Here is a 25,055-nt window from a genome sequence, read left to right as displayed (position 1 = left end):
TACAAAATGGTAATATTCTTAAGAGAAGCTGAGAGTATTGATTGAGTTCGGAGGGGTGTTAGAACTCTCAGTTCTGTGAAGTACCTAAAACGTCCTGTAAATTTTTTTTTTAAATGTGGATTTCTAATCCCTAAACCTCCAGATACTCTGATTCAGTAGACTGGAGGTCAGGAACCAACATTTTTAACATGTTTTCCAGACTGTACTGCAGACGGTCCATACATAAGGCAACATTCGTATATATACCCTGCCTTAGTTCAAAGAGCAACTTTTAATTATGGATAGACCTGGGGTGTGATTGAATACTTTCTCTGCCTAGGATTTCAGCGGATGTGTCATCTACTTTGGGTCCTATGGCGATCAATAAGGGAATCCTGTCTTTATCCCACAATCTTTGTTTTTCCTCTCTTCACAGCACTCCGTTTATTGACTATCTAGCATTTATACTGACTTATAATTACCTTGTTTACGTGTCTGTACTGCTCCCTGCACTGTTAGTTCTCTCACTAGACCATCAAACTCCAAGGTAAGAGCTATTGCCTTATTCATATCATAGCACCTAGTAAAGTGTTATACATAGCAGGCGCTGAACAACTGTCAAAAGAATAATTCATTCTAAAAAACATAAAAACGAAGATTGACAAGTTCACCGCTACCACCAAATGTCTGCATTTATAATTCAGCAAAGCACACAGACAACCCATATACATCCTAACCACCTCCCCAAACCAAATCTGGAGTACACCAAACGATGGCCTGTTTCGCAGTGTTTCCAAGCCTGACACTGCAGGAAGGCCAAGTTTTGCGGGTGGGGAGCCTATGTCCGGTTAGGTCGGTCATAATAACCTTGTATTGTTTATAAGATGCATTATGACCCCCCAATTACATAATACAAACAATATGGGCAGTCGGGAGGTGCACGAAGCAAGATGAACCGCAGGAAACAGAAACTTGTATGTAAAATCACCCCATTGCACGTAATTCATTTTAGAGCTTCACCTATGCGCTCTGGCAGAGTGGCGTCGTGCACGGCCCCGGGGCTCCTGCGGCGAACGCGCCTAGGGCGACGGCGGGAGAGGGGCACTTAGCCTGGGGGCCGCACAGCGGGGCGCGTCCCGTACTAAAGGGACACCAAACCGCAGGTGCGGAGCCCACCTCTTCCCGAAGGCGGGGCCGAGACTGCACTTAGCTGCGCCTGCGCCCTGAGACCTCCGCGCCAAGGACCAATGAGCGTAGGAGAGGTCGGGCTGAAGGGCAGAGACTCGGTTTCCGGTTCCGGTAGGTGTGGTTCGTCCGCGCCTGTGCTACGTGTCTCTGTTGTCTGAGGAGGCGCTGGACAGGTGAGCGTCTGTCTCCCGAGAGAATTGGGTCGGGGGCATCCTCTGTGTGACTCGGCCAGGCGTCGGGCCCCCTGGGGCGGCCTCGCTCGGGTCCGAGAGCGCGCCAAGGCCTCTCTGGCCGCCAGCACCCGCCCGCTCTGCCCGGTGAAAGCGGACGGCGGGGCCGCGGCCTCCGATGACCCGGGACAGGTTCGACAGCCCATGGCCCTCGGGCATGGCCAGCCCCGGGGCGGGGTTCGGCTCTGCGGCCGCCCCTGTGTGCGCTCTCCCGGGGCATCCGGGCGCCTGTCGCGCTGACCGGGAGGCAGGCCTTGGGGCGGCGGTGAGAGCCCGACCCTGGCAGAGCCGGAGCCCAGCCCCTCCCACCCGCCGCTCCGTGTTGTGGCACGAGAGCACGGGTCTGTGTTCCAGATCAGCAGGTCCGGAGGGTTATTGGATCCCCTCCCCCGACACTGAAGAGTTTTGTGTATTTTGTGCGTGTGTGTGGCTTTGTTTTTGTTTTGGATATAAATCTTACATTACCACTTATTATAAAGCTTAAGCCCATTGGATTTGACGATTAAGGGTTACGTGAACTACTGAGAAAACAGACATTGCTATGTTTGGAGGGACTCAACATACCTGGCCCAGAATGTTTATATAATTCTTAGTGCACTTTAAGTGTTTAATATACATTATTCTGACTGCCCACCCTGGGTGTGGAAACGGGGGCTTAGAGAGGTTACATTTCTTAGGAATTTGAACCACTACGTGCTCTTAACAATGGTATTCATTCATTGATTCAGCAAATTTTTTAAAGTGTTTATGTGCCTGACCACTGTTTAAGGAACTATAGATGTAGTAAAATACAAGTAATAAACAGGCCTCAGTCGCCCTCAGACCAGTGGGTCTCAAAGCTAAGTTTGGATGACTTTTCTGTTAGGTAATAACTTGTACGATAAAAGATGTATGTTTCCTTAGAAGATGTGTCCAAACCTTGGAATTGAGCTGATAACTTCTCAGAATCTGGGTCTTGGTTTTGTCAGTCTCTGCAGTTTTGAAAATTTGATCTGTCCTGTGTAAGTATGCTCCTTTCTAAAACTTTTGTGGTCAGTGGTATAGAACAGTCAGATTGAAATCCACAGTTGCTTCAGTCTCTAGTCTCTTGCAGCACCATAGTTCACTGCACTAGACCCTGTTTTCTGGGGGTTTAAAATAAAAGAGAAAATGTTGGATTCTAGCATCACTGGCTTCTTAGGAATAGTAATGAGAGTTACTGAGGAGTGGATAATGAATAGGTATGTTGTCAGTCGCTTTACCTTTTACACTGAAAGCATGCATCCTTTGTCAGGGCTAACAACATGGGTAAGACCTGTGCTTTTCTTACTGTGTTTGCTCCAATGCTTGAATGGAGTTTAAAAAGTAACGTAACTTTAGGCTCAGAGTCTGAATTTTTTTTGTGTGTGTGTGAGATGGAACTGACCCACATCAGCTATTAATTCATGGCTGGTTTAATTTACATTTTGCTAGAACTGAGCAAGCTCTTACTGTCTGTTTGGTAATACCAGCAAATGTCTTTTTCTTGTTTTTTTAAATAGGCATCATGGATCAGGTAATGCAGTTTGTTGAGCCAAGTCGGCAGTTTGTGAAGGACTCAATTCGTCTGGTTAAAAGATGTACCAAACCTGATAGAAAAGGTAAATTAAAAGAGAAAACAGATGAAATTTTTACATTTTCTAAGCCTTTTATTTAATCAATACCTTCCTGTTTAATAACTTCCTGTTCAACAATAAAAATAATTTCGTTTTATTGATTTTTAAATGTCACTTTGTCCTAAATTTTGTACACTTTCTGTACACTTCATAAATTTTTGTTTTATTTATTTTCAGAGTGTAAGATTCTTTATTACAGCCTTATTCTCCATGTTATGTTTGCCCTGGTCATATCTCATCGCTCTATAGAGTTTTTGCTATCTTCCATAATTCTACTCTGGAAAATCTTTTGTTTGGAATCCCCCATGCTCTGGCAGTGTGTCCCTTCTTCTCCCCTTCTGCCAAAACCTTAAGATGAAATTAACAACAAATTTGTTGCTAACCTAAAAAATTTAATTTCTTATTTATCGTGATTCATGTGATAAAAGGTGCACCAAAATTTGCATGCTTTTGTTCATTTATTGACTCTTGCCTGAGTTAGCAGCTGGGAATATAGCACAGAATATAATATATTGTGTATACAGTAAATATCTAAAAGTATATAATATGATAGAGTATGGTATATAGGGATTAGAGGATGACATATGTATAGTGTAACATATAAAAATATATAACATACCTGTTTTTGATCCGATTTTTGCTCTTACGGAAGACAGTCATAAATAATGGGAATTATAATTTGTAATTAAGGCTGTGGTAAGTACTAAAGAAATAGATGAAGGTTTGATAGCACATTTGGAGGACTAACCCTGTTGAGAGAACAGGGAGAGCTTCTTTGATGAAGTAACTTTAAATGGAAACATTACCAGTTCTGAAACCTTTATGTAAAATTGTGCTTAATCCAATTTGATTTTTCAAGCCTTATTTTTGGCTTCATTATAATACCAGGGACAATGGACCTTATAGTTTATAAAAAGTTTTGTTCTGTGCTGTTACAGTCAATATTTTTAGCAGTGTTAGAAAATTTTAAAATACTGTATTTTTTCTATCCTTGTTTTATTTCTTTTTGGTATTCGGGTTCGCTAAGAAGATAAACTATTTTGTTGCTTGATGGATTCACTGGAATGGTTATGCACTTGATTTCTGTGTTTCTCTACATTTCAATAAAATATGAAAATTAAAAAATCTGTTAACTTATATTAATAGTGTTATGTTTTATTTGAAATGATATATTTACTGTCAGGAGAAGTGAATGCCAGTAAGTTTATTTTTGTTGCTCCAGTGTTTTCTTTTACGTTTGCAATGACAGTGAAAAATTAATATAAATTTTGTATTTTTAAATCTAGAATTCCAGAAGATTGCCATGGCAACAGCAATAGGATTTGCTATAATGGGATTCATTGGCTTTTTTGTGAAACTGATCCATATCCCTATTAATAACATCATTGTGTAAGTAAACTTTCTGAACAAGTATTGGGGATGGGCTGACAACTGAGACCATTTGAGTTGGCAGCCTGCTGTTGTGTTAATACACAATTGTCTCTTGACTTTTCAGTGCTGCCAATCTACTGATATTTGAGTACCTGGTAATTAAGATGATATTTTATCTATACAAACTTTTTAGCAACTCTGTGAGAAATAGGCACTCTTTTCTCTAATAAAAAATTTTAAAGGTGAAGAAGAGAGTAAAAACACTGACTGTATGACAAAGTACTGCGACCCGTGATGGAACAAATGTTCAAATTCAAATCCCCTTTATGCAGTTTATTACTGATTTTTAAGGTACAGAGCAAATGGTCCCCATCTGAAAATTGCTGCAGTGATAAAAGTTCAAACTCTGGACCAGATCCCTTAGATTCAGATCCTCTTTGTTGTTACTTAAATGCTGTCAGAGCCTTGGGCAGCTTACTTACCTTCTCTGTGCCCAGGTTATTCAATAAGGATAATTGTTACTGATTGGGTTATAGTAAAGATTAATGACTTAAATCATGTAAACCCTAAAAACCAACTTGGATGAGAACTACATGGGAGGTGGTACTCCTGTAATTCTTATTCATGGAAAGGTAGTAACTTTTCAGGTATATTAGAAGAGAAGTAAAGATTGAGACACATTGGCATTACTTTATTCTTTTACAAATGCTTTTTTTTTTTTTTTGATTCACTATAAGATACTGAGACACCTTATGACAGTGAGCAATTAGAGTAGTCAAGTTTAGGCAGTTAAATTTGGTGCAAAGACTGGGCACGATGTGTGGTACTTAACTTGCTCTGTGATGTTTGAATTTACACTCTGAGCCTTCTCTGCCATTTGGAAGTATTGACACTAGGCTTATTTTTTGGGCTGGGAAGGTGAAGCAGTTACTTAGGAACATTTTGCAAACTATCTCCCTTAAATATGAGGTATTTTCTTATGGGTGCTCGTGGAGATTGTCTTTTAAACAAGTGACTTGAGCATTTTCAGGTAGTGTCCATACTTACTAAACAAAAGTGCCACAGGGGGATATTTTAGGATCATAGACATTTTAGGAAAGGACCAAGTCTCCCTAATGTCCATCAGTTCAGAAGTCTTTGTTATAATACTACTGAGAAATACCAGTTCTGGAATCATGGAATCATGGACAGAAACCTGTGTAGAATTAGGGAACCTGACACTTGTTGTCTCTGGGTTACAGACAGAAGAGGTGGGATAATCTCTGTGAAGTCTCTTCAATGTAAACCTGTGCTTCTCTTGTTTCTTATAAACACCCCTCATTGTTCCTTTACCTTTGGAACAACATACAAGGTTCTGTTGTTACTTTGGTATGTAAGTGCTTTTCACATATTCCCCCCAGTCTTCACTTGGCACTATGTTTTTACTCTCTCCTTTGCCAGACATTACTATCTGCCTTGGGTTATTAATATGGCCTGTCTTTCACAATAGATTATGAGTTCTGAGACCAACCTGTTTATATATATTAAAAAAAAAAACTGAAGAAATGTTTGTTGAACAAAGTAAATAGCTTCAGATTCTTTATCTGTTTCTAATGGTCATGATCGTAATAGTAATTGCCAGCATTTATTGAGCACTTGCTGTGTGCCAGGGACTGTTCCTGCTTGTGTGAGGCAGCTGATTTAATCCTAACGGCAGTTCTGTGACGTTGGTCCTGTTGTTGTTTCCATTTTATACATGAAGAAACTGAGGCATGGAGAGTTGGTACTCAAGTTGCATTACTTACTAAGCTAGGAAGTGATTAATAATGGGCTAGAAAACAGAGCAGCTTATAAAACGCAGGCCAACTGGCTTGGGAGCCTATATTTCTGTCTTTTGCATATGCCTTCTATCTTGTTCTGGCTCATTTTGAGAACACTCACATTCCTTACTTTACACACCAGTTTGTATTTCATTAGCCCCTTTCAAACCCAGTATTTATCATTGAAAGCCTGCTGCAGGTGTGTTCTTGCTTATGGCTGAAGTGCTCAGTTTCTCACAAGTACCTGCCTCAGTCTCCCTTAGCCTGGGTTTGCACAGTTGAGGTGGTTTGGGTTTAGTCCAAGAGTGGAACATTATCCTTGTTAAATTTTTTTTGCTAGATTCCCTTATGGAAGACTTCAGCATTTCTAATTTGTCCAACATAGGTACTTATCCAAGCTTTGTGTTAGAATATCCCTTACTTTGTTACCAAAGTTGTGCCCTGAAGTGCTGTTCGGGACAAGGTGGTCTCAGCACATACTTTTTTGGATTGAGATCCATTAGTCCAGTTGTTTATAACAGGGTTTTGAAATAATTTGTTTTCTTCTAACTGCTTTCCACAGCAATCACAAAATATCTTTTGCCATTACCAGTCAGAGGTTATTCAGCTGTGACCTTATAAAACTTTGCTTCTAGCAACCTGTCTTCATGTAGTTTTTACATTAAAATGAAGACCAAAGAAAGCATTTTGAGAAAATGCTTTGAGAGAAAAGCTATCAGAAAATGTAATCTTTTCATGATATGCTGTGACAGCTGAAACTGAAAGAATTCTTTTTTTATTGCTTGAAAGAGAATGAAGCACTGTTTAAATAGTTTTGAGATGATAGCAAGTAAAATATAACCACAAGCTTCTCTTTCAGTGGCTGAATTACTCTATTTTTACCTTATGATGAAATTTTTTCTTCTTGTATACTTAATAGCTGTCAAAATTAATATCCACAGTTTTACAATTTAAAGGAGTTATATAGTTGTGGGTATTTAAGTTATAGCAGTAAAATTTAATAACGTGAGCTCTTAAAATACTTAGCATTAAAGTATATAGTCAAGAGTATTTGAGGACTATTTTCATCTAGTAATAGAACTGTTTTTTGTTCTTTAACACCACTAAACAGTACTAAAATGTAGTCAGGGTACAGTCTTAATGTTGATGCTTTTGCAACACAGGAGTTCTTTAGAAAAGATGGTTTTTGTTTTCATTGTGATTAAAACCGCTTTTTGAGTGAAGATGGTGAGACACAGTGGCGGAGAGCCACTGTGCTCATCTGCATGCTTTATTTTCAACTGGCTGATTGTACATCAAATTGAAAACTTTACCAACTAACCATCCTGATAGGTAATTTCATATTTTTCATCTTGTTCAGAAAGATATGCTAGACTGTTAAAAATACTTCCCAAAGGAGAATTCTGAGTTTTTGAGCTGTTCCAGAAGCCACATCATCTCTAAGGACCTTCTCAGTTCTAAGATTTTAAAGTTCAGTTTCTTTTTTTTATGCTGTCTTGGGATAATACAGGTGTGGTTCTCAAGTAACTGGTTTTGGTTCCATAATATTACCATATAATGTATTTCAAATAATAATTATTATTAAAATCTTATAAATACTGAAAATTGAACATTTTTCTTTCTTTTACAGTGGTGGCTGAGTATCTTTTAAGAAGAGTATTTTTCATCTTGGGGATTGGTGAACAAGTGAGGATTTGAGAAGCTCATGAGTAAAAATTTGCCTATATATTTTGTGTTTTGCTTTCATTTTTTTTCTTCCAAGACATTTTCTATTTCTATATTAAAAGAATTTGAAAATAAACTTCTCTTTTTTCTATGACATATAATTATCACATTTTAATGATAGGAATAATGGGTTATTTTCCCTCCTTTCCTCCCTTCCTTCCATCCCTCATAGTTTGGTTTATAGGAGAAATTAAAGAGCATGTGAAATATTGCACTTACTGAGCATTCCTCTATTAGATAAACCTGTCATGAAGGAAGAAACTGAGAAAATAAGGATGGTAAAGATACAGTTGAGGATGGGGAAGGAATTTTGTGCTTAGTACTCAAATGCAAACAGGTAGTTGTCACAGCTGCTATGGAAGTTCAGGTGCTACTTGAAATAGCTTCCTGAGAATCATGGTTAAAACATAAGCTAATTAGTAATAACATTGGGGTTCTGAATTTTGTAAAGAATTCATTGATAATTGAACGTGAGATGAAAAGGGGCCTTATCTTCTTTCCCCTTTAAGAAAATAGTAATGTCATAGTGACAGTTTATTCTCCTTAAAATTATTTATTAATCTGTTCATTTAGTGCTTAGTTATTGAGCTTTGCCAATGTCTAATATTTTTTAAAAAATTGGGTAGCAGCACATGCTTGGAAGGTATCCTGATTCTTAGTGAAGGTAGGCAGGTGTCTCACTGATGTAGTTGGGCAGTATTCCTCAGTTTGGGGATCTCCAGAAAGCAAAGTCTTTTCAGTGATTGTAACACATTTTCTGCTTATTTTTGATATGCTGATAGTCTTGAATGAAATTGGAGACTTCAAAGAAAATATAACCGTGGCCATCTCTGATCTTAAGGGGTATGTTTTATGGATAATTTAGCTCTTTATAAAGGTCATAGTGTGTGTATACATGCATATGAATAAATAATATATATATATATACACGTACACATGCAATATGTTCATACTAAGTACAGTAGAAATTTTAAAATGTAGACTAGCTTCTGGCAAATATATAGTAGGATAAAATGGTTCTGAATATTAATATTTTCTCAATGTAAGAATTATGAATCCCATTTATAGCATACATTTGGGCAGCTCATTTTTTATTTTTCAGTTTCAGTAACTGGTTCTTAGAAACATGGGTAGGTAAGTTGTTACATAAATACTTTGTGTATAAACATGTAAAATGATGGCTGAAGAACTGGTGAGAGGGCAGAATAACTTCACACTCCACAGCTGATTTCTTAAATAGGAAAAAATTCAGTAGATTTTTCTAATTAACCATACTCCTGGATATCTAAGATCTAGTATATTTGTATTGTCCAACAGGACTTAAGCTTCACTAAGTATAAGTATATGATATACAGCAAGTATATCTGAGGGAGTTTGTTTAAAACATGGATCCTCGTGTCCTACCCTCAGAGATTGTGATTCAGGTGTGGGTGGGCCTGAGAATTTGCATTTCTATCTGTTTGGTGATGGCTGCTATGTGGACCACACTTTCAGGGGCAAGATTTTAAAGTTCTTAGTTTTATCTTGCTTAACAAAGCATGTTAATGTCTTTTGTGGCAGTTTTACTATCTTCATGAACCCCTAGACTGTATGAGCAAGGACTCGGCCACCAGTTCCACTAAACTAAAATTGACTTCCACCACAAAAAAAATCAACAGACAGGTCCAAGGAGGGAGACACTGACAGTTTCCACAGAATGGCAGAGCCTTGATGGGACAGGATAGTGAATAAGGCCTGGTTCCTATCGAGTTGCTCTTACTGCTGGAAACCAGTGCTTTACTCCCAAAGCTGTGCCACTGGGGGTGTTCATTGCTCTCATTTGTTAGAAAGGTTCTGCTTGGAAGGAAGGGTATTTAATTTAACCTGAGGGCGAGAGGCCTCATGTAAGGCACATCAGAAAACTGATTAAAAGTCAAAGTTGCACGCTGGTTAGGACTTTATGTGCTACAAAAAGTCTAGATACATTTATTTGGACACAATTGTATAATTTTCCTAGTCTTACTCTACTGTAACCTCTTACTCCAAAACTACTCAGGTGTGTGTGCATCTCTCACTCCTGATTTTTGAAGTCCTCATAAGCCTTGCCTTTTTTGGTCAACCTGGCTTATGGCCCTGTTTTCATAAGCTTTTAAGACACCTAGGTGTCTGTCCGATTCACTGCTAAATCCCAAGTTGCCTGGGGCAGTGTCTGCATGTAGTAGCTGCTCTGTTAATGAAACAAACTATTGTGTTCGTGCTGGTTTAGTAATTTCTCATTTTTGTAACGTGGAATGTGGTAATTTCAACCACTTATCTAGTAGAGTGCACAGAGCAAATCCTCAACTTCTCCAGTCGCAGGACTCTACTATCGGAAAACAGCGTATGTGTGTGTGGGCATTCTCTCATACCAGAATACACATACGTGTGTGTGTGTGTGTGTGTGTGTGTGTGTGTATGCTTTACATGCCTGCATCACAGTCTTGATCTGCACCGTTGAAGTTCCCTCAGCACTTCAACTTGGGACAGTGGCAGTTCTGGGCTTTTAACTTGGCTGTGCTTCCCTCTCCCTTACATTGGCCTGTAGAGAAAATTCCCTTCTCCTTCCTGCAATTTAGGTTTCCCCCTTGTGTCTCCGTTTGGGAACGTAATTTCGGTTTTTTTGAGTTACTACTTTTAGTCATAGCATCAGTACAATTTATAAGGCTCTCTGCCCTGCTTGAAGGCCACATGAGTCTGGGGCCACCGCAGTTCCTGGCTCGGGACTGGCTGGCTTTGGGAGAAAGCATTCGCACTTGGAGAAGACATTTCTGAAACTGGCCAGGGTAGCATTCCCTTTCCTAGAATGTTTTTGAGGCCTTTAAAAAAACAACAACCTAGGCTGGAGGACCAGAAAAGCTGCCAGTTCCTTCAACTTCAGGCATTATTCTCTCTGAAGTGCAATTGGGAATAAAAGGCCTGGCCCCCGTATAGTAAGAAGAATGTTACTTTCATAGGTACAAAAGGGCTTTGAGAGCTGAAGCTGTTTAGAAATGAAAGAAATTGTGTTATTTCTATGTATTTTGGGGAAGGTAACGACAGAACCAAGTGAAAATGTCAGACTACTTGTCGCAATAAACAGCCAGGTGAACCTTATTTTCAAAAGAGAGATACTAAAACGCCCAGCTTTCCAGTGCTGAATTGCCTAAGGTCAAAAAGTGTGTGTGGTGAAGCAGGCACAATGCCCAGAACACAGACAGGTATTTTAATGCTACGTCATTTTTTCCCTCATCTTTCCTCTCACTGAGGCTATATGCAGCTGGCCTTCCTCCAGTTGGTACAGGCTGGATTCTTAACTGTCTGCATATGGCACTCTCTCGTCCCTATAGCTTGCCTCCAGTTGTGTTAAAAGAATTTCTCATCTGTACCAAAGTTCTGGGGGAAATTGTAGTTTACTTCAATGAACTGATTCCCTTGCATGTGCTAAGAACTTGGCAGGTGCTGGCGATAGGAAGGTGACTAAGATGCTTTTTTCAGGAGAAGAAAGTATGTAACCTCGTAATGCTGTACAAAGAGGGTGTGAAGTCCTATTGGTGATGACTCTGGCCACTTCCCTATTCGTCCTGGGGAGGAAAGAATCATGACCACTGTAGGTCATAGAAAATGCAGTAGTCATTGTCGCAGCTCTTTCAAGACATTTAAAATTGCACTTCACCCATTTAGTCTGAAGAAATTGGAGGTGATGTCTAAGGTGTCTTTTAGCATTGCTTTTCCGTGATCTGGCTCATCAGCCAGGACTCTGGGTTATCTGAAAATGTCCTCACCCCAGCCAAGCTGGCCTTCAGTTGAAGAGCACTCACTTGAGTCTGCATTGTTTTCCTTCTGACAAAAATAGGTGTCGTTTTTCCACGCCAAGTTTCTGACTCCTATTTAATTCAGTTCAGACATTGCCTGAAGTTAGCATCAGACCCCACAGGTTGAAGCCCTCTCACTTTGGGTGCCAGCTACAAGTGGGGTCCCAGCAACCCGGCTTCTGCCCAGCTGCCCACGAATGCAGGGGTTCCCTTGAAACCCCCGCCATGATATGGTAACTCACCAGAATGACTCAAGAATGTGCTGTACTTACAATCACAGCTTTATTAGGAAACCTACAACTGAGAAACAGCCAAATGGAAGGGATGTGTGAAGCACGGTAGAGGTCGGGGGAAGGTGAAGAGCTTCCATGCCCTCTGCGTGTGCCCCCTCTCTACCACACTGATGTGCTCATCGTGCTCATCAACGTGGAAGGCCCTGAGCCCCACCCTGTTCTTGTATTATCTTTCCTTCTGGGTTGTTTTTATTCCTATTTAAGAATAAAATATAAAAATATGATTGAGAGTTCATTGGGTGAGTCATCTACCTGTTTGGTCTTAGGCTCATTCTTTCTCCTGCCGCTCTGTACTAAAGGCTGAGCCCTGTGAACTAGATCTCCCAACTCAGAAATTGCCTTCAGCTCTTGGGAGGCCCTGGAAGGAGGAGGGAAGAACCTTGAGTAGTTCTCTTCTCTCAGCCCCAGGTAGCGCTGTGTACTCTGGCTGCACACCCCTTCTGGTCTGGGCCCCTGGCCTGGTCCAAGCTCATGCCCCACCTCAGGGGAACACCTCCTGTCATTCCTCTCAACCTAGGGATGGTAGTGGTTTCCTGATTGGTAAGTCAGGGATTTTCTCACCAGTCCTTTGCTTTTTTAACTTGTTCAATGCATTTGAGGTTAACTCCTGGGATTAAATTTTCTCTGGGCTACTTGGAGTGTATTCTCTTATCTTGAATGGGCCCTCACTGACATATCTTTGGAGCTTGTAAACTAACAAAGTTTAGGAGGATTGGCAAAGGCTGACCATTATACGTGGGCACTCCTAAGCACCAGGATGGGAAATATTTTTCTAGGACCAGTCTTTTTATTATTTTGCCTGGATAATAGACAGTAGTCTGTGTGGTGTTCTCTGCCTACAGTGAGGAAGGAGAATAGGATCTTGTTTATTTCCAGCACCATTCTTTAATCCAGGGTGCACATTAAATGTTTTCCTATGTTATCCAGTATTTCTCTGTAGTATGAGGTGTCTGCATGAGGTCAGTACACCCTGTTTTGGGGAATGTTTTGAGTTTTATGTTGACATAGCAGAAGCAGTGTATAGAGGACATGGTGGTGGGGAAATTATAGTAAAGCTGGAAGGGAGGGAAAGAACTTGCAGTCTGATGCTCTAAGAGGTGATGAGATTACACGGGATCAAGAACACTTGTACAGGGAAAGAAGAGGATGAGGAAATGGACCAAGAGGGACTGAAGAGGTTAGACTGGAAGACAGCAGAGCCCGAGGGAGGCAGCCTCTCCACTTACCAGTTGCGTGATCATGTATAACCGCACACACTCCCCGTGCCTCAATTCCCTCATCTTTAAAATTCGATGGTTATGCCTAATACATGCCAAGTGCTAGAAAGAGTTCCAGGCACAGTATAACTAAAGCATTTTCGTATGAGGAGCAGGAGACCAGAGTGCTTCAGACTCAGACTGGCTCAAATCCCTGCTCTGGCTTTTAGTGGCCAGAAGGCCTCAGGAAGTGTGTAGTCGTTGCCTTGTTTGTGAACTAGAGGGGAAATGGGAATCAGGTCACACCAGAAGTACCTGATGCTCTCCCCAGTTGTATTTTCCTCCTTTTCTCTCACACGGAGGTTACAACTATCCTGAGATTTCTCCTGTTTTTCTTTAGGCTGTACACTATATGTATGAGTGCATAAGCAATATATTACTTAGTGTGCCTATTTTTGAGCTTCATATAAATGGAACCATGCTGTTTATATTCTTCTGTGACTTATCTTCTTCACTCAAAACAGTGTTTTTGACATTCACATAAACATACCTAGCTGTTGTAACTGTGGTCCATTCATTGTGAATTGTTTCCACAGCAATTAACACTGCTAGGAATGTGCAGTGCTATAGTGTCCTCTGATGTACCTGTGCAAGCATTTGTTTTGTTCTCATATTCAAGAGTAAAATTTCAGGACCAAAAATATGTCCACGCTCAACCTTGGTAGTGCCCACGGGTTTCTGAAGTGACTGGGTCCTGCCCCACAGTCTGCCAACAGACTTTTCCTCCTACACATGGTCTCTGGTGTTGTGAATATCTTCCGACTGTGAAAGGTGTTTTCACATATTTTATATGTTTGAGTGAAGGAATCCTTAATGGTAATATCTCTGAACACTGGTTTCTCCCACTATCTGGAAGTAAAGCATTTCTGTGAAACCTTTTGTAAGCCAAAATGTGTGATACCGACAAGCAATTACCATTTCAAAAAGCAAAAATTCTCTTCAGATTTCTTTCAGTTAGCAAAGACAGGTACTAACATAGGTCTTTTGTAAAAGTGCAGTGGCATAAAGTGAACTTGTGGATAGCAGGGAAGACTGTATATCAATAATTTCATTTTATATTTTTACCTTTTGTGTTTATTCTTATTATTAACGTTGGATTCTTACAGGAGTAACCAGTCTCAACTTCACAGACCAGTGCTTTACAGACATTCCCAAATGTAAGACTCACCTGGGTATTTGTCAAAAACATGAGCCCTGGGGCTTCACCTTACATCTACCAAATTGGAGTCTGTGGGAGCTGGCCTGGATTTCTGCACTTTTTAACAATATTCTTAGATGGCATTAACATTTGTCATGATTGAGAAACACTGCCCATCTTCCCAACTGAGTCCAGAACTCCCAGCTGGAGGTCACCAGCTTGTTGTAGTATGCCTTACGTAGTGGAAAAAACGTGTGGTTGGGTAGATATGCCCCTCACGTAACTTCAGTCACATGAACAGCCACGTCCAAATAGGGATGCTTCCAAAGTGACTGTGACTGCACAATCATACTGAAGTACTAAGTACTCAGTTCAAGTACTCATACAGAGGGTGGGGAGGTAAGTGAAAAAGAAGTCTTTGAAATTCAAATTCATTGTTTAAGGCAACCCCCAAGTATTATCTACCGAAAACCTTTGCTGTCTCTCTCTATGAGGAGTTAACTCCAACTAAAACCCATGCCCTGAGAACTTAAAAAGGAAATCTGTTTTACTACTTCCATCTGAAAGGACCTGAAAATAAAATAGGAATCAGAATATTTCTCCTTTGTGAAAAATAACATACAGATCCTGGGAAATCATTCATAGACAAATAATAGGCCTGGTAAGATTGCAGCTAATAAAATGGGGATGATTAGGATAATGGTGGACTGGGGTGATAATCAGTTTTGCGCTTCTCAGTTTGAGATGCCTATTAGTCAATTAGAGTCGTTGAGTGGGCAGTTGGATATGCTAATCTGGTGTTTCTTGGAGATGCTTAGACATAAATTTTGGGATCATCAGGATAGAGATGTTTTTAAGCCTGGAGATGGGATTGTATCAGCAAAGGACTGATGTAGCAAGAGAAGCAAAGAGGCCTGATGACAGAGCCCTGGGGAAATGGCAACATCAAGTCAGAGAAAGAGCCACTGGTGAGATAGGAAGGAAACCTGCGGACTCTGCACGGAAGCCAATTGAAGAAAGAGCTTCAAGGAGCAGGTGGCTGGTGGAGTCACATGCTGCTGAGAGGTTATGTAAAATGAAGATTGAGATTTGACAAGTCTAGCACTGTAGAGAGTTATTGGTGACCCTGATAAGAGTGACTGTGGAATGTGGGTGCAAAGGCCTGACTTGAATTGGCTCAGAAAGCAATGGTGGGACTAAGGATGTGAGAAGATCCATGGGAAACTGCAGACAAACTGAGATTTCTGTAGGGGGTGGTGGTCAAAGGGGACGATGGGGTCAAGAGGTTTATCTTTAAGACGAGAGAAATGATAATGTGTCCTTATAGTGACAGGAATGGTTCACGAGAGAAGGAAAAATCATAATGCAGGGGTGAGAAGAGATTGGATCTACTGCCCAAGCAGTGGTTGAAAGTAGAAGGCTTAAATTCAAATTCAGAGGGGTTGTAGTTATTGGTAATGATCAGTTATAACATTGGAAGGACCATGGGAATCTGTAAGCAAGGTCAGGTAAAAATACTGATCCTTGGAGGGGAGGACGTCAAGAAACTGGGAGGTAAGTGTGTTGACTCACCTTTGTGGTCATTAAAATAACTGAAGTAGGGGTGGAGAGGCAGCAGTCCAGGAACTAAAGTCTTCCAGGAATGAAACGCAAGTAAGGAATAATGAGTTTGTGTGTATTGTTAAGGAGGGAAGGGGGTCACACTGATGGATGACACGAGTTTGAAAGCTTGACGGTGGAGGTGTGGGAAGACAGTCATCTCGAGCGGCACTCAGAAACAAGGAGGATCTGCGTCTCCAGTCCCAGTGTGATGAACGGGATGGGATGGGAGAAGGAAAGAAATGTCCACTGATAGGACCACAGGCCGAACAGAGTTGGAGCAGCGTAAGGCTGAAGGAAATATTCTGAGGTAAGAACATGTTGGGGATTTGCTGGTAATTGACCATGGGTTCCAGACGGCAGAATAGAAGATTTTTGGAGTTAAGGGAGGGTGAAACATGGGATCAGAAAAGGAAATAGGGGACCCCATGGGGATTATGAGCCATTATTAAGGGATGATTGGGGCATTTTGATTTTCTCAAATAAGTATGGATAAAGGGCCTTATTTTGCCCTTTACGTCCCTATTTTCCAGAGAGTGGTGGCCAGACAGTGAGAGTTGGGTGGCAAGGAGGGGTAGGGGAAGCGTAAAGAGCATGCAGGGTTCTGAGACCCTCTGCTCACTTTGCTAGCGCTGCCACAGAGCAGAGCTCGGACTTCAGCGTGGAGCTGAACCACCCGAGGGTTCAGCCCAGATGCAGATCCCGGTTCAGGAAGTACGGGAGGGGGACGAGGCTGTGCGCGTCTAACAGGTCCCCAGGAGACACGGATGCTGCTTCGAGGAGCAAGGGTGGAGGATGAAGGAGCAGTCATCAAGAGCCCACCGACTCCTGCAGTGGAGGTGCTGACTAGAGTATAAAAGAAAGCTTATGGTTACTTGTGTATATCTGGTGGGAATGAGTTTTCATTGAGAAGACTGAGTTAGGGATGAACTTTTTAAGATGCACTGGATTTCAGAAGGAAAAGACTGGAGGTACGCTAGGTGTCTTTGTAAAGGATTAAAAATGTTTGATCCTCCAAGTTTCCTGGATTTAACACATTGCTTAAAGGAAGATTTATAGTAAGATAGAATCTAGAAATACTTGTCACTATTCTTTTTATACCTGATTACTTGAAAGTTATTTTTCCACTAGCCTGTCATAGGCAGCACATTTCCTGTAGAAGGGATTAGTACGGAGGGAGTAAAAGGACCTATACAAAGTCAAAGGTCAAGCTTAAAATTAAAAACTTACAAAACAGGCTTTTCTAGAACCAAAGGTAGTCTTGAGGAAAGGCAGGCACAACAGAATCAGGAAGAACATAGGCATAGAGAGAAGGGAGATCCTTATACATTGTCACCTGGGCTTGGGTTTGGAAAGAGGCAAATGGATCCTGAAGGAGTTTGGTGGGGGGCAGGGAAGATCTGACCCGGTAGGAAGAGGATATGGGTCAGGCTCCCTATCAGGGGCCAGAGCTTCTTGGCCACACCAGGAACCAACTCGGGAAGTCTTGGCCAGTATATGCAGACTATTTCACTACCTTCAGAGGGAAGAGCACATCTTCAAGAAAGGCAATAAAATATTGTAGCTCTTTGCCTCCTCCTGTGGGTTGTGTGCTTCTGTTTACTGAATAAAGTTGTGTTTTAAAGGAAAATTGGTCACTTCTTTTCATGACTTGGTAGAAAGTGTGATTATTTTATTTCACTGAGTTCAAGCTTCAAGAACTGCTGTGTGTGTGCGCGCTCACTGTGTAACTGCCAGCTTCTTGGTTAATAATTAAGTCAAGATAGAAGGTTTGAGTGTAGCAACAGAAGAAAAGTCCGGGACAGAGTTCTGGGGGACTGCAATGTTAAGGATTCAAGGAGAAAAGGAGCAGCCAGTATTATGACATTATATGGATAAACGAAAGAAAATGTGTATAATCCTTCACTGTTCTCTGAGTTACTTAGTATTATATAGCTACAGCTTACATACCTATTATTCAAGCCAGCAGAAAACTGTCACTGTTCTACTGCACTAACAGTACAAATTTCCTGATAATGAAAAATTGTCCATTCTTTGAAACCTATCACTCAAGTGCCATTTGAATTTCATTTATGGAATGTTTTCTAAAGATGCTACAATATTTTACATTTATCTTAAACTTATTTTAAATCTATATTTACAGTTTCATTTCTTCCTCTCTGTAGCATATTGCAGATGAAGCCATTTATTACCGCATTCAATTCATATGCCCGGTTTACTTAATGTGACCTTTACTAGATAAAAGGGAAATCAAGTATCAATAGATTTCTTTCATCAATAGGATACCATTACCCAGGTGATGACTTAATGAAAGAATAAGTCTGAAGAAACGTGTTGGACAAGCTGTTTTAAGACTAAAAGACAGTTTTACTCACAAAGTTCCCATGAAAAGGTAGGGATATCATCAACATGCACTTAACAGTGAGTAGCAGCCCTGTTTTCTCCTCTTTCCTCTTATTTCATGCTTAAGCAATCATCAACATAATGACTGGTGATATATGTACTTTACTTCTACAAGATCAAATATAGAATGTTAAGGCTAGAGAAAGCTTCAGGCCCTTGTTTCATAGAAACTTGGCAGAAATTCAGCGATCATCAAAAATAAAACTGAGACTCTTTATATTTGGCATGAACCCATGTCCAGGTTCAAATCCACACAACCTGACTTATATTTTGGACAGTTCTGTAGAAATGCATGGAATGGCTTTATTACCCTAACCTGGCCACTCATAAAATAAAAATTATTGTGCTATAATATGAACTATGTTATTTTACAATCTGTAACAAAACAGGTTAAAAATTTAGAATTTGCTCCATTTTTTTCTAAAACTTACAATCAGAATTTATGAAATGCCAAAAGCATGAAAAGTTACAATCTTTGTGGTGACTACTGCTGAAGCCTTTGTTTGGCATCAGTTCTGGAGTGGCATCATTTGTTCTATTTTAAAATGCCAGATTTCCCCAAAGAACTGAACTCACTTGAATGTGAAGAGAAAGCCTGTGGTGAGTTTCTCAGCCAGAAAGCTATAGGTTATATTCTACTTCTTAAGCAATTCCACTGTACAAAATGCAGAGGCCGTACACAAATGATAAAAGTAACTTCAAATTCAGCCAATCTTCTAAAAGACACCAGCTGGCAACGTCAAAATGAAACTGCTCCTTTCACCCAGGAAGAGGTCAGCCTTCAAATGCCAACGTGTCTGAGTTTTAGAACCAGTTTTTTAAACTTTCAAAATTCCTTGGTTTAATTAATTTTGTTTTCTTTTAGTCATGTCACCTTAAAGACAGTAATTTAGCTTCTAGAATTTTTCCCCTACAAATTGTCATTTTTAAGTAAGCGTCTAATTCTCTATTGTCTTTTTTCTCTTTTCTTTCCTATTGTCTCTTTCAGTAGCATTTCCAGCTGTGTTAGTTAAGTGTCTCAATTACTTATTGCCATGTAATTAACCATCCCAAAATTTAGTGGCCTAAACAGCCAGTTTCTTATTTCTCACAGTGTCATGGGTTGGCTGGGGTTCAGGTGGGCAGTTCTGCTGTCTTGTTTCATGTCTCATGCATTCACATGCAAGTGACAGCTTGTGGGGCTGAACATCCATGGTGACCTCTCATTCTGCAGGGCTTCTCTCCAGGTGGTCTCAATCACTTAGTACTTTAGTCTGGACTTTCTTGCATCCAAATGGCTCAGCTCCAAGGAAGATAAAATAGAAGATGCAGTTCTCTTAAGGCATAGGCTTGTAAGTCCCAGACCATCACTTCCACCAATTTCTACTGGACAAGGCAAGTCACAGCCCAGATTCAAGGAAGGGAAAACAGACTGCATCTGCTAATGGGATGAGAGGCATACATGTACAGGAAAAGAGAGAATGATGGTTGCTTTCAGAAACACTATCCACCATCCTAGAGTGTTAATACTTATTTCTCATTTGTCAAGCACTTATTGAGCCCTGAGAAACAAGAGGTGGGTAGAGTCTGTAAGTTGACATGGTTCCTATCTTCATAATTACAGTGTTGTAGAGAAGACTGAAAAACAAATACCTAGTACTTGCACTTCTGGCAACATGGTAGACAACATATAAAACTGCAGAATTTTAATAAGTTTTTGAGTACATAGCCAGGAAATACCAAGTCACATAAATGAAGGAGATAGTCATTTAAAGCACGTTAAGTTTGCAAAGTGATGGTACAGTGGTTTATGAAGACATCAGAAAGGATGTAAGTTTTAAAGCTAACAACAGGGATTTGAATATGTACAGTGATAGGTAAGTTGGAAAGTGGAAACAGAGATTGCTGCATCTTTTTAAAATTAAAATAGTTGATATAAACATTATGTTTTAGGTGCACAACATAGTAATTCAACAATTACATGCATTACTAAATGCCTGCCGTGATAAGCACAGTTACCATCTGTCAACATATAAAGATATTACGATATTATTGACCATTTTCCCTTGCTGTACTTTCATTACTGTCATTAATTTATTTTATAATTGAAAGCTTGTACCTTTTCATCCTGTTCACTTATTTCACACTCCTCAGCCTTCTCACCTATGGCTACCACCAGTCTGTTCTCTGTATTAATGGGTCTGTTTCTATTTGTTTGTTTGTTTGTTTTGTATTTTAGATTCCACATATATGTGAAATCCCATGGTACCTGTCTTTCTCCATCTCATATTTTACTGAGCATAATACTCTCTAAGTTCATCCATGTTGTTGCTAATGGCAAGATTTAATTCTTTTTATGGCCGAATAATGGTCCATGTATAAATGTGCCACATCTTCATTATCCATTCATCTATTGATGGACATTTAGATTATACCCATGTTTTGGTTGTTGCAAATAATGCTGCCATAAACATACGAGTGTGTATGTCTTTCTGGATTAGCGATTTTGTTTTCCTTGGGTAAATTCCCAGAAGTGGAATTGCTGGGTCACATGGTATTTCTATTTTTAGTTTTTTGAGAAACCTCCATACGGCTTTCCATAGTGGCTTCACCAATTGACGTTCCCACCAGGAGTGTGGGAGGGTTCTCTTTTCTCCACATCCTCACCAACACTTGTTATTTCTGGTCTTTTGACTGGTGTGAGGTGGCCATCCTGACTGGTGTGAGGTGCTGTCTTATTGTGGTTTTGATTTGCATTTCCCTGTTGATTAATGAGTATCTTTTCATGTATCTGTTGACCATCTGTATGTCTTCTTTGGAGAAAGATCTATTGAGGTCCTCTGCCCATTTTTTAATCAGATTATTTGTTTTTTTGGTGTTGAATTGTATGGGTTCTTTATGTATTTTGGATATTAGTCCCTTATCAAATAAATTACTTGCAAATATTTCCTCCCATTCTTTTGGTTGCCCTTTCATTTTCCTGATGGACTTTTGCTGTGCAGAATCTTTCCAGCTTAATGTAGTCCCACTTATTTTATTTTGCTTCTGTTTCCCTTGCTTGGGGAGACATATTTAGAAATAAATTACTAAAGCCAATATTCAAGAGTTTACTGTGTTTTCTTCTAGAAGTTTTATGGTTTCAGGTCTTATATTTAGGACTTTAATCCATTCGTTGAGTTTATTTTTGGGTATGGCACAAGACAGTGATCCAATTTCATTCTTCTGCATGTAGCTGTCAAGTTTTCCCAATGCCATTTATTGAAGAGACTGTCTTTTCACCACTGTATATTCTTGCCTCTTTTGTCATATATCAATTGACCATATAGATCTCGGTTTACTTCTGGGCTCTCTATTCTGTTTCTGAGATTGCTGCATCTTTCATGTAATGGGTCTACAATTTCTCGGTGAAAAATCCAGTGAAATACTGAAACTAAACTTGAGCAAGCAGTGGGCATGGAGCCAATAATTTGTGAGAAGAAGAAACCTAAGCTGGAAAATTAACACAAAAACTGGTTATATTTGTAAAATCACTGGGGCATGAGGCAGAAATTAAGACAAATCTTCTCTGTAAGGACTGCTCAAATAGTGTATGGCACAGAGTGCCCACAGAAGAACGGTTTCCAAAAAGACTGAGCTCACATAAAAAATTAAACACCATAGGTGGTAGTTCCTAAGGCTGCTCACCAACGTTTCTGGGTTTTTCCTTATTTAAGCATTCAGTATGATTGCAATTCCCATCCCCTTAAATGCTATGTGATTGCTCTGGCCTGTGAAATGTGAGTGGAAATTACAAGTGTCATTACTTGCTGGAAGCATTTAAGGATTTGTATGCTATTCTTTATGATTCTCTTGTTCTGCCAAGATAATTGATCATGGGAGCACATGTTGATAATGAAGATGCAATTCTGGGCCCTCATGTAGAGGACACTGCCTTAGAGAGTAATTTGAACATGCAGCTTGACAGATACGTGTTTTTAAAACATGTGTATTTGCTTCCTTCCTAATTACGACCCTTTAGTAGAATTCGTGCCTCATATAAAAAATTACTGAGTATCATAATTCTTCCAAGTGGTAAAGATACCTCAAGACAAATGCTGGGCATAGAAGCCACAGGGTGTAAATCTGCAAAGAAGTAAAAAGCTAACCTTTTCAAAGAATATTGCTTCTCTCTCACTTACCAACTTTACATTTCCCTGTATGGCCCCGGAAGATGACTGGTTAGCCAGAGACGGGTAAGATTCCTCAAGGGAGGAACAACCTAAGACAGGCACAGTTGCAGGGGGGCCATCAGGTGAGAAATTGGGGATCAACAGAGGTGAGGTGTAGAACCTCACCCCCCCGTTTTGCGAGAAATCTTCTGCATCCGTGGATGTTTGGTTGCCCTTGTCTAGCCTGGATTAATACTTAGTCTATAGGCACAGACCTGATCATCTACATTTGCCCTCTTACAGCACTAAATTATGTTTTCTACCTTTATCTTGCATCTACTACCACTTCAGCATTTTATTAAAAATAATAATAATAATAATAATAATCTTGGAGAAATGTGGGATTCACATATAAATCAAGTATAAAAATCAAATGAATAATCATATCTGACTTGATTATTTATAGTTCATGATGCATAATCAAAACTGAAAGTTTCTGTGACGACTGCCCTTGCACCGTTCACCATGTAAGAATTTATTCACTATGTAAGAACTTGTTCGTTATGCTTCAGAAGACTGGAGACTGTTGAGAATTAGGCTTGGGGTTGATTAATGATTGTGCATTGAGTCCCCTATACAGAATTTTATTGTTGTTAACAACCATTTGATCAGTAAATATGAGAGATGCTCTCTCTCAAAAAAAAAAAAAAACATTTATATTTGGAATTTTTTGCCTGCATGGCTTAATTTAGCATATGATAGTTAATAAACTATACCAGAAGATTATCCTAGTGCTAAAAATCTGAAATATGATATTTAAAGAACTTCAAAGAAGCCAACTAAGTATGATATTATTTTAAAATATGAATTATTTTTAATTAACCCTAAATGTAAAAGAAGAAATAGACATTATAATCAAAGAAAAAGACAGATTTGCAAAATAGCCAAAAGAACTTCGAGAAATGCAAAATACAGTCATTTAAATTGAAAACTCGGACACTCCAACAAAATCACCAGGCATGTCTGAAAACAAGATCAAATAACTGATAACCAAAATAACATCAGACAATGAAAATAAAGCCACAAGTAATTCAGGCATTGAACTTATCAAATAAAGGCTTTACAGTAACCACGGCTAATTTCTTGTCAGTGTGGAGTGATGGGCATTCCTCAAGGCAGCTACAAGTACTCCAGACAGGAGGAAGTGAAAGCCGTACCACAAGAAGCGGAAATGTGAGGTGGAGTGACCAGCCCCCAACACAGTGATGAGCCTCCGTCGCATACTGACTGTGGACCGAGGCAGCAAGGCACGGAAGTGCTGCGTCACAGAATCATCAGTGTGGTCTCTAGTGATTCCATCCATGAGCTACATTAGGGCCCTGGGGAGGAAGGACACTGTGCTTCAGGACAGTGTCCAACATCCATCAAACGGTCTTCTGAAGCTCAGTTCAACATCAGATTACCGTTGGCCCATCTTGGCACACAATCCCTCAGGAAGATACGGGACGAGAAGCGCAACATGCTGTCCGTTCCCTTCTGTGGTATTCCCTGCAGTAGTCCACAAATAGATTTTTGTCCCCAGGAGCAAAGAGATGAGAAACTCATTGGTTGATTTGGGTGAACCCTTGACTTGAAAGCCTCAGGATGCACAGGAGCCAAAATCTCTCGTAATATCTGCTAGGCATATTTCTAGGGTGTCTGCAAGGGAGATTCCAATGATAGGAGTCAGAGCACTCAGGGAAGGCCAAGTGTGTGACTCTCTCAGCATTTATAATTCTCCTAGCTCAGATGCATGTTTACAGCTGAGTGTCACAATGAGCAGTGTGGCTGGGGCCTGATGACATTCTTCTATCATATCTCAGGGACTCAGATCTAGAAGCTTTACTGGAGGTCAAATTCTTATGCAGAATGGGGACAAATCTGTTAATGCTTATTTATGTTACTTCATAATATTCAACTATTCAGTATCACTGGGCCACAACAAGGGAACAACTTTAACTCCAAACTAGATTATCAGTGAAAAACTCTGGAATTTAGTGAAACTCAAAACAATATGGACAGCAAAATTTAATATATACAAACCGACCTGAAGCTCAAATTTTAACTAAATTACAGATGTATAAATTCCATAAAAGTAGATACATAAGTTCCTCAATCAGTAAATGGAAGACAACATTATTTTCCAAGAATTGAATTAGCAAAACCAACTAGGGAATAGGAGAATAGTTTAATGTTAGAAAATCAATGTATACAGTTTATTGAATAGGTCAGAGGAAAACAATGTATATCATATTCTCATATTCAATACCCATTCTTGAAAAAAAAGTATAAAATTATCATGACAAATAATATAGATCTTTATATTAGAACACTGAATAGCAGAAAACACTATGTCTTTTTCAATAAAGTCAGGATCAGGTCAGAGATGGTCTTCATCTCCATTTTCTTATAATTATTGCAGAGTTTCTGGAATTCAATAAATTAAGAAACAGAAATATGAGTTG

The 25,055-nt window shown here is 39.8% G+C and overlaps 2 protein-coding genes across 25 annotated transcripts in view; one reads left to right on the top strand and one right to left on the bottom strand.

The window, feature by feature from the left end:
- LOC118974070 (putative spermatogenesis-associated protein 31C2) overlaps positions 1 to 25,055 on the bottom strand; it is a 149,219-nt gene that overhangs the window by 95,961 nt on the left and 28,203 nt on the right. For 17 of the 23 annotated variants that reach the window (XR_012132432.1, XR_012132434.1, XR_012132441.1 and 14 more), the window contains one exon: positions 18,526 to 25,017. The exons of 5 other annotated variants lie outside the window; for them this stretch is intronic. The gene's annotated coding sequence lies outside the window, so the exon portion shown is untranslated. Of the gene's footprint in view, positions 1 to 18,525; positions 25,018 to 25,055 lie in introns of those variants that run through there. One more of the 23 variants, XR_012132436.1, reaches the window with a different exon arrangement.
- Positions 1,210 to 8,002, top strand: SEC61G (SEC61 translocon subunit gamma). Of its 2 annotated transcripts, XM_017666037.3 has the most exons (5): positions 1,325 to 1,340; positions 2,301 to 2,398; positions 2,918 to 3,016; positions 4,318 to 4,420; positions 7,832 to 8,002. In XM_017666037.3, the coding sequence occupies exons 3-5, from the start codon at positions 2,923 to 2,925 to the stop codon at positions 7,839 to 7,841; spliced, it is 207 nt and encodes a 68-aa protein (XP_017521526.1). In that variant the 5' UTR covers positions 1,325 to 1,340; positions 2,301 to 2,398; positions 2,918 to 2,922; the 3' UTR covers positions 7,842 to 8,002. The 2 variants fall into 2 exon arrangements, with proteins under 2 accessions (XP_017521525.1, XP_017521526.1); XM_017666036.2 differs by lacking the exon at positions 2,301 to 2,398 and having other exon boundaries at positions 1,210 to 1,340.

The sequence above is a fragment of the Manis javanica genome, chromosome 6, assembly GCF_040802235.1.
Source record: "Manis javanica isolate MJ-LG chromosome 6, MJ_LKY, whole genome shotgun sequence".
Taxonomy (NCBI): Eukaryota; Metazoa; Chordata; class Mammalia; order Pholidota; family Manidae; genus Manis; species Manis javanica.
The sequence above is the reverse complement of the archived record's forward strand: the minus strand, read 5'-3'. Positions and strand labels throughout refer to the sequence as shown.